The 10,014-nt window shown below is 38.9% G+C and overlaps 1 protein-coding gene across 2 annotated transcripts in view; it reads right to left on the bottom strand.

Annotated features, from left to right (window-relative positions):
* The window catches only part of tmem131l (transmembrane 131 like), a 41,970-nt gene that overhangs the window by 14,523 nt on the left and 17,433 nt on the right, over window positions 1–10,014 (bottom strand). For both annotated transcript variants that reach the window (XM_037764730.1, XM_037764728.1), the window contains exons 5-10: window positions 8,721–8,844; window positions 7,761–7,877; window positions 5,341–5,445; window positions 3,014–3,091; window positions 902–1,055; window positions 5–63 (exon numbers count right to left, since the gene is read on the bottom strand). In XM_037764730.1, coding sequence (XP_037620658.1) covers window positions 5–63; window positions 902–1,055; window positions 3,014–3,091; window positions 5,341–5,445; window positions 7,761–7,877; window positions 8,721–8,844 — 637 coding nt within the window. The remainder of the gene's footprint in view (window positions 1–4; window positions 64–901; window positions 1,056–3,013; window positions 3,092–5,340; window positions 5,446–7,760; window positions 7,878–8,720; window positions 8,845–10,014) is intronic.

The following is a 10,014-nucleotide window of genomic DNA, read 5'->3' on the forward strand; positions in this document are numbered from 1 at the left end:
TCACCTTTACATAGAACTGCTTGTCTCCAGAATTTAACATACAAACTCCTATGTTTGGTTCCCCTGTAAATAAAAAAAAGGTCAGACAAATAAAACCAGTGTATATGTGTACAGTATAGGTCTACATAGTTATATGTGATCCTGATTTATGTACAAATCCACATTTTCTGCTATGGAAAGGTCTCCCTTATATCTCATTAAGAGAACTTGCTGAAACCTGCATACCAAAGCAGAGACAGAGTTCTTGTGCTTAGCTATGATAAAAAGTGAAAATGAAAAATGACCTTCATGTTCACATAGGCAGAAAAAAAGTTATAACGAGACTATAGACCAAGTCAGTCTGCTGCTGACAGAAATAGTCTAATAATGTATGTAAAAACTGTGACACCGTGACTGGAAACACAAATTTGGTTTGCTGATGTGGTTTAATAACAAAGACAAAGCCTGTGTGAGCGATAAAACTATATACAGTAATTGAACACCGATGCAGCTGATTACATTTGACCTTTAGCCTCTGTATTACTCTGGACAGTGAGCCCAGCAAAGCAGAACCGATGTTTTCTTATATTTCTGTCATCTGACAGCAGCAGAATCATCAACAATAACTTATCTTTTCCCCAGAGTCTAAGTAAACGAGATTCAAGAGAAAAGCAGCCACGTGAAATTGCAGAGAGCCTCATTAAATCTACCTCTAGCGTAAAAATATAAACACGAGTTCAACCTTTTGCTTCAATAGCGGTCCACCACAGAAACTGGTCTAAAAGATGAGACATTTCCTGAAGTAATTTGAGTTGAGGTTGAAGAAGCAGCAATACACTAGTGTCAGTCAGTATCAACGCTGTCACATTCCCACAGCTAATTTGCCTCCAGACTTCGGGTCAGACAAGGTCAGCAAACTCACCTACTGCAGCCTGTCCAGCAGTGGGGGCCATCAGCAGCACCAAAATGTGCTCAATGACGTAAGGCTTGAGCTTGTCCAGGTCAGTGGGCCGGTCGCCACGCGCCGACAGATTAATCTGCAGACTGAGGCGCTCCTCGCTCTGGAGGCAGGACCCCTTGAACGGGACAGGAAAGACATACCAGTCACGCACCAAACAGAAGGACAAGCATGATAATAATTAAAAAAATTCAGTAAATAGGAGCAGAAACTTACAAATATAAAAAAAGAATCAGGCAATTTGGATGCTTAAGAGAAAAAGAATGTATGAATTTTACTAATGAACGACTTGTTGAGGCGATGGAGGAAAGAAAACAAATGGTGATGGAAAAGTGCATTATTTTTTCTCCGCTGTGACATCAGGGTAACCAGATACTTTCCGTACACTGACGAACAGAAACAAGCAGGCAGTGACTTACTACTACCCCCCACCCTGTGACTAACACCCTCTTGAATCTCGCACGTCAGTACTAGGAAAGTGAAAATCTCACTGCAAACTTGTCTCGTGGGTGAATCAGCGCTTGACGACCTGCAGACAGATGCCCCGCCTCGCTGCCACCGGGGCTCAAGGATGCAATAGCAAACCTAATCCCTTGAAACCGAGCCTACTGCTAACATCCTGTGAGGCTCATTTAATCTGCGAGCAGTATCGACGCTGACCAAATGGCAGTTCTCGTTTACGTTAGCGACGTCTTGAAGAAGAACGGAGGAGCAGGTGTTGATCTTGGATAAGAGCCAAAGGTCACAGCTGGGACGCTCGCGAAACACAACGCCAGGATGATTTCAGTTTGTGTAATTATGACAATATAGTAAGCCCGTCTGCAGACTCCTCTTGCGTCATGTGTATTGCGCCACATGAACACTGGGAGCCCTGCGTTAATTATAGAGTCTCTTGAGAAAGCAATTAAAAGTCTGGCAAGAGATCTCACCCTCCTCGGGGGTTCTGGAGGAAACAGAAGGCGCTCCGATGACAAGCCCGGCTGTCTGTTTAAGTTTTAGGCTAGCTGGCCTTCTGCTCAGAGGAGTGGGCGAGACGAGAGCAGCGAGAAAGACTCACTACTCACTGCAAAGTAGGAACAAGCTAAAAACGGCAACAAAAAAGTACTCGGTTAAATGCTCTCCTTTGTACTCCTGTGTGTTTTTCCTCAGAGTCTACCATACGCCCTTCCTTCTCGTGCTCTGACTGCTCGCAAACTCAAGAATATTTTTATTAACAAGGGTAATTCAGAGAAATTAAAAAAATTAGTGTTGTTACAAGCCTGTAGAGTACCTGGGTAAAATAGTTCATCTCTGTCTCTGTGACATCACAACGAGTTTGTAATCCAATCGCGGTCAAGTATGCAACTTTCACAAATGTGATGTGGAAACTTGAGGTGCACAAACACTGAGAACTGACTTTACAGTAAAGTAGGAGACATATTGTGTCCAGCAGCTAAACTTTTGAAATGATAAATAATTGCTTATTCATAGGAGTAGATGTAACTGTAAGAAATAATTTATTTCTAATAATAATAGTAATTTAATTTGACCTTTATGGTGGAAAACACATAAGGGTGCCACAAGCCATAGTCTGTTTGGTTAGTTTGAATCAGATTTATATTGATACGTTTGGTTTGTTTTCTATTTAATCTGGTTCTGTTTCACAGTGCACAAATTAAAGCGGGCTAAATAATACAAAATAATAATAATTTGCTGAGGGGCGTGTACAAAGGAATGAATTTATCTGTCGTTTACCTGTGTCAATCTCAACAAATGCCCGCACAGGCAGCCCGTAACCCCCCTGTGTTTTGGTTCAATTCCTGCAATTGGGTTGGATTATCTTCTTACTGCAATCAAACCGCACTAGGGTTCGCTTGGAAATGGTCCGAGACCACCTCTCGCTCGCTCTTTGTTGTTTAGGTCCGCATCAGATTACGATAACTGCGTTCACAACTACCCAAACGAACCGCACCAGAGGTTGAACCGCACCAGAGTTTGAGTAAAATGGACTAAATGTTGGCTTGTGAAAGCACCCTAAGACACAAACAGTAAGTCCAGAGTACTTTAATACATCTTAGAACATGTTTAAATAAGTACCTGAGGATTGTTGAACAAACTCTTCGGTAAGCTGCACTCCAGGAGTAGACCCAGTATAGTGATGTTGGAGGCATCTTCCTGCAGGAGACACAGACCATGTAATCAGGGGGTTAAAAGATGAAAATAAGCATTAAAGAATATATAGAAACATCAGCAAGTTGGGTCATCTTTTTCTTTTATATACACAAGGCCTTCAATGATCAGTGGCTACTGCAAGGCCATACATGACTGAACTCTAGTGGTGCTAGCCATGCACTACACATTAAAGAAATTCAATACTTCAACAGAGAAGCTTTGGTCACTTATTGAACACATTAAAAGGAACTGTGTGGAACTGTCTGTTTACACTCACAGCAGATATGCAAACACAGACAACTGAACAACTGAACACTCTGTAATTGTGAACTCCTGCAATCTATAAACGTGGTTTAAACATTGTCCAGGAAATCATTAATTCCAATGCTGATCATGGTGGACCTTGCAATGGGGGTATATTGAATCCACACAAGGTACAGCTGCATTTAAACCTGTATATGACAGGCTGTCAGATATAACACTAAACTCTCTACACCATCGACATCTAGTAGTAGCAAAATGAATAGCACTAAGGGTATGTGATTGTTAAAGGGATAGTTTGGGTGTTTTGAAGTGGGGTTATATGAATTACATATCCATAGTCCATGAATTATCTAGAGTAGATAACGTTCTGCATGCCCCCCGTTTGGAGTAGCAGACAGGAGTTACCACACAGAACCAAAGCAATGTACTGCTGTGGACGGGGCCGGCAGCAAAACATATTTTATCCACCTAAAAAAGGTTCACCTAAGATAATCAATATCAGTTTAAGTGTATGCCATATTTAGAATATTTTCACCACCTTGCCGTGAGACAGCTATATAGTCTATGTTTCCGATGGGGAACTGAAGCCGCTATCTATGCTCCTGCCAAAGCAACCAGACTTCATTGAAAAAAAACTGTAATTTTACCTCGCAGAACACGGGAGTTCCCGGTCTATCGCTGCCTCGAACGGTTTGTTTATTTGTGCAAATGTGTGACTTTGGTGAATCCAAACTAACCACAGTGTTATTGTGTGACTTTGGTTATTACGGATTCACCAGTCACACATTATATAACAGTTTATTGTTACACACAATATAACATTTTATATACTTTATATATATATGTAAGTATTTGTTAATGATTGACCTTGAAGGAACTGTTTGTAAAACATATATAAATATTACATAGATAGATATTTGTAACACTTTGTTAATGGTTAATATTTTTTTTTTGTAAACCGTCTATAAACATTATTTGGATGGCTATTATAAAGTTGTAACTGATGATTATAAATGGTTAATAAATACCTCATCTAGCATCTATAAACAATATTTAGATAGATAGTTAATATTTTTGTCGATGGTTAATAGTTGGTTTCTGGTCCATCTATCTATGTCATGTTTGTAGGTTTACAAATAATTTGGTAATCATTAACAAATACTTAATATAGTGTATAAAATGTTATAATGTGTGCGACAATAAACCGTTAATAGTTTACTAATGTAATCAGAACGTAATTATCATCTCTTATCAGCTATATTACACTATTAAGCTAATGATAAAATAACAGAAATTATAGTATTACTAATAATTAGTAAACATTATTACATTGTTTGTTTACAGTAAAATAACTATTAACTAAGTTTAATTAACTATCAATTTACCATTTAGTATTGATGGTTACAAAAAAGACAGAAAAAAACTGACTTGATGATGATAAGTATACTCTATAGGTGGTTTTGTTAACTATATGTTGGAACATGGGGAGCTTGCTGAGAGGACATTGCATTCAGCATAAGCAGCAGTCTGAGTGATTATGGGAGCTAAAGTCTCACTTGGCCAAGCTGACATTTTGCAACTGTCACCCTACTTCCTGTTGTGGAGGCGAGGACTCCTTTCAGTCAGCTTCTCACACTTTCAATGCTTCTAAAACCATGCACTAATTTGTCATTGGTTTTTGGTGTTCTTGCATGGCTTTGAGACGTGCACAAATGAATGACTGTACAAAGCATGTGTCATTTTAAATGGATAGTTTGCGGTTATACTCTACAAGCAAACATTGGCATTTTTAAGCATGAAAAAAAAAGTGATTGTTTGGTGACAATCCGTCAGCTTGTCAGTGTGTGTCACAAAGCCTCTGTGTGTTAGTATGCAGGCGTCTGTTTATCAGGGCAGGCAGGAAAGGGGAAATCAGCTGTTTCCAATGATGAGCTGTTAGTCACTACTATAAATGGCCAGCACAAACAAACAGACATTTAAACACATACCTGAGTTTGGGTCAGCTTAATGCTCTGGATGTGAGGGAACACTAGCAGACTATCCTTTCTTTGGACAGACTTTAATGAACCCTGGTGAACTCCCACACCAAAAACCTGCAAAAGGAACAACTCATGTTTAGAAAAAAGACACCATGCAAATTATATTAAAGCCAGGCAGTGAACAAGCAAAAACAGAGGTTTAGTGGATCTGAACTGAACTTCTGGAGCAGTACAAAGGGTGTTACATTTTCTAAACAAAAACATTTGTATTCAACTGTTTTTCATCTGCTTCCTGAGGAAAATAAGAAACCAAATACAAAAAGATGGTGTAGTTTGAAGGACTTACAAAGGCTACGTGAAGTGGGAGAAATATAGAAGATATAGTTTTGCACACTGTAACACTAGCATGTCACAGCGTGGTGATAAAGAACCATATTAACTCTATTCAAGATATTAACTGGCCTGCATTTAAGCTGAATAAAGAATACACGACAGACATTAAAGCTGCAGCCGGTAACTTTGAGCAAATACGATAAAAAGTTATTTTTTATAAAACAGTCACTGTATCCTGACAGTAGTGCATGAGACAGATAATCTGTGAAAAAAATCATGTTCCTCTGTGTCCTGAATGTTTGTGACCCTGCCGCTATGTTGAAAACAGTCGAGCCAATACCAAGCACCGCCCACCGGCCGGAGCAAACTTTCTCATTTTACAGCTAAACAGTATTACAAGATGTTTCTGAAAACATTTGAAGAGAGAAATAGGCATTACAGTAACACAATATTAATTCATATTTGATCAGCGCTGCCTAGTTTGACCGTTTCATCGGAGTTCGCGAGTTTTACAACACGTGATTGACAGCTGCTTTAGAGACTGTTTGGCTCTGATTGGTTGTTTTTCTTCGGGCGTGGTAAAATTTTGCAAATGCCATTAGGAGCACTAGGAGGAGGCAGAGGAACATGATTTTGCTTTCACAGATTATCTGTCTCATGCACTACTGTCAGGATATAGTGACAGTTTTATAAAAAAAAAAATGTTTTATTATAGTTGTTCAAAGTTACACACTGCAGCTTTAAACCCCTAAAACTATTGTTTGCTATTCAGTTAGCTGTTGTTTATCATTTTACAGTCATTGGCATGTGTCCCAGCATATCACTGAGCACGAAACACAATTCAAGCTATATTACAACATCTGTTTATGGCACCATTATTTTGATTGTACAGAACAGAGAATGGAAGGAAAGATAATGACTGTGCAATTAAGTTGACAGATATATGTTTGAGTAAAATGCACATCAAAGATTTGTGTTGTTGGCCTCATTGGCAACCTAAAAAAACAAGCAGATGACTAAAACATTTACATGTCTTTGAGGCACGTGAAGGGAGTGGCACTGTTGGAGGCAGAGCATGGGAGTTCAAGTGTCTGCTTGTCTGGGCGTGTTTGCTAGCTACATGTGAGAAACACTATGGTGCAGATTGAATGTGAGACGGCCAAAACTCACAACTACAACATAATACCCATTTCTAATGTATTTGGAATAAATCTCTATAGTATTCTTATGTGCTTAGACTAACAGCTGAATTTTGTCACAGAAGTCCAGTTTTCCCAAACCAAACATTGCATCTGCTCCTTATGAACATGCACATTACAAACTTAGGAAATTTGAAAGACATAACTATCTATAAGCAGTGACCAAAGCCTGTACAATTAAAGAACACGGAGGTCAGACAAACCTAAAGTGGTAGCACAACCAGTTAGGGTGGAATAACAAGGCAGACTCAGGGACTGGAGTGCAAGTAAGCCCAGAGGATACAGCAGTTTGAAGTATGTGAATGCACATCTCCAGACTGTATTCTTATTATTCTACTTGGGTCTACTAAGGTGAAGTAAAAACATTTACAATGTCATAATAAAAGCTGGAAGAACAAAAGCAGCGGTTGTGTGAAACCCTTTTCCGCATAGTGCCTCCTAGTTTAACGGTGATCTACTTGTGACAGTATTTACTTTGCAGGTCCTAATCATGCAATGTGAGGTCTAGGGCGGTTTTGAAAAAGTTAGTTTACATGATTTTCTATTAGAATAAACAATAGTGTTTTTGACTTCCGTTGTTTATGAGTATTTGCATGCGGGATGAAAAGTGAAAACAAACATGGTGGATGCCAGCTATGTTCAGAGCAGCAGTCTTAAACCAGCAGTCTGGTCGGATGCGATTTTGGATCACAAACAAAGTTTGATATGATTAAAGTTTGTTTTGTAAACTCTGTCATAGCAAGGACATTGTGGTAACAAATCCAACATGTGGGGCATCTTGCAGTCTATCTGGAGACAAAAGTTGAGGGAAAAGGAGCTCCACTCTCCTTACGATGTGGGATTTCACCACATTATCAACTGAGACTATACAGCAGGAGGTGTATTAATAGAACTGACCTGGTATGAGAGCAGCCCATGGGCCGATGTGTTTATAAATAATGTGTTTTCTACATTGCCCTCCTCAGACGGGAGGAAAATTAGTTTAAAAGATGCCTTCCCTCTGGGTGGGATCACCTAAGACAGAGAGGAAACATGATTATAGAACACATTATTTCAGACATTTCTACAAAGAACAAGACACACAATTGAGAATTAATACTTAACATTATTACTTGTGAATATAGTATAGTGTAGCAAAAGGTTTACACATACACATACGCTTTGTCCGAAATTGCATACTATGCACTACATACTCAATATGTGTATGATTGTTAAACATAGTTTTGTGTGAATAAACGGTAGTATGTATCTTTTCGGATGTACTGAGCTGTAATTTACGTCGTCACTTCCTGAGAGCCTCCTTGCCGGTTGGAGGCGTGTAACCATGGTAACCCGTGCCAACCTCATGTGACAAAAACGACGTTTTGTGAGAATCGAAGTCTGAATTAATGTAAAATATATATTACGCCTAGCAAAGTAAAATCTTATACTACAGTTAAATTAAAGTGTTATTGATGTTATAGAGCTGTCTGTCAACATCTGTTATGAAAGTTGTCATCACTGCCGCATTGCATTGTGGGATATTTATGCCGTCGTAGTGTCAAGTGTTTGTATTCTGTAATATTTCACCGGAAATAGTATGCAATTCAAGTACTATTGGTTCCATACTTAGGTTTCGGACATCCTAAAAAATCTCATATACTGTATTAGCGTACTAAAGAGCATGTTAGTATGGAATTTCAGACGCGACCATAGACACACACATAGACCATTTCAATGGAATTGCATTGCTAGGCAACAGCAAGGGTCCATTTTTACTTCCCGTCAGCTGATATCAATAACACACACTGCAACAGGAAATAAACTGGGGCACATTTGGAATGTTTATCTTTATAACTGTAAGGTCTGTACACTTACTCTTCTGTGAAAGAAAGGTATGTAAAAATGCCTGCTGGATGTAAACATTGACAGCAGTGTCACAGGGACTTCCTGGCTGGGGTTGTGTATATATATGGTTTCAGCTCTTGGCAGCCACAGCGGCCTGTAAAGACAGAAAGAACAGCATCATAAATAACGGGCTCTAAACGCAACCTTTACCCATGGAGCACCACGGCAAGCTGAGAAACGGGGGGTTTAGCAACTTTTAAAGGGCACCATATTGTTAATACACAATTATCTAGGGGTTAGGTAATTCATGAGGCATCTAAGGAACCTCTATTAGATTAAAAATCTTACTGCTGCCCATCAAAACTGAAGTGGGCAGTTAAGGTCAAACTGTTCATTTTACATGATGTCACATTATGCAAGTAGCATCTATCCAAATGATTATGACTTTAAGGTTACATATAAAACACCAAATAAGAATATTCCTCTTCTTACACTGAATCCAGTGTAACACAGCAATTAATGTAAACAAACAGCTTAATTATTTAAGTCACATTTAATATGTAGGAAACAAATTTACATATTTATATATTTGTATTTAACTGAATGTTAGATGAAACTTTAATCCATCATGTGTCAGTGTTTACAAGTTGGAGATTAGCCTAGTAATTGGGTCACTGTAACAAGTCGTGAGTCACTGAATAACTAGTGTTTTGCATTCTGTCAATATTCAAAAGCTATAAGAGGAATTTGCCTTTGTCAACCGATGAGAAACAGATACAAGATCCTCATTTTTAATCTGAGAAAGGCCGCAGTGTAATAAATAAAACCACATATACAAATAAGGACATAAGGAAGATTATGAAAGAGCTTTGAGTTACATCAGCACAAAGGTTAGCTCTGTGTGTTTGGCCACTTCTGCTATCATATAAACCACCCAACATTTTTTGCTTGGCAACACCCAAGCTAACCCCCTTGTCGAGACCACAAACGCCACGCCAGCGTTGCACTTGCATAACGACAGTGTTCACACCGTCTATATCGGTTCTGTCAAAGAGTCAAGCAGCAAACTTTCTGTGCAGTGTGCAGGTTTCCCGTTTCCCCATCATAATAATCCTAGGGACTCTGATAAAGTTTGAGAGAGGAGATGACAAAATTCTTAAAGAAAACTTCATTTGTATACCACTTCTCAAAGTTCTTTACACTTTAAGATTAGGATTACACAATACAGAATCAATAAATAAACAGCAATAAAGGAGCGTGCATGGAGCTGGTGCAGACAGCTTCATAGATTCAAATGAGAGCGTATCTGTTGTGTGAGATGTGG

Source organism: Sebastes umbrosus, chromosome 3 (assembly GCF_015220745.1).
Source record: "Sebastes umbrosus isolate fSebUmb1 chromosome 3, fSebUmb1.pri, whole genome shotgun sequence".
NCBI lineage: Eukaryota > Metazoa > Chordata > Actinopteri > Perciformes > Sebastidae > Sebastes > Sebastes umbrosus.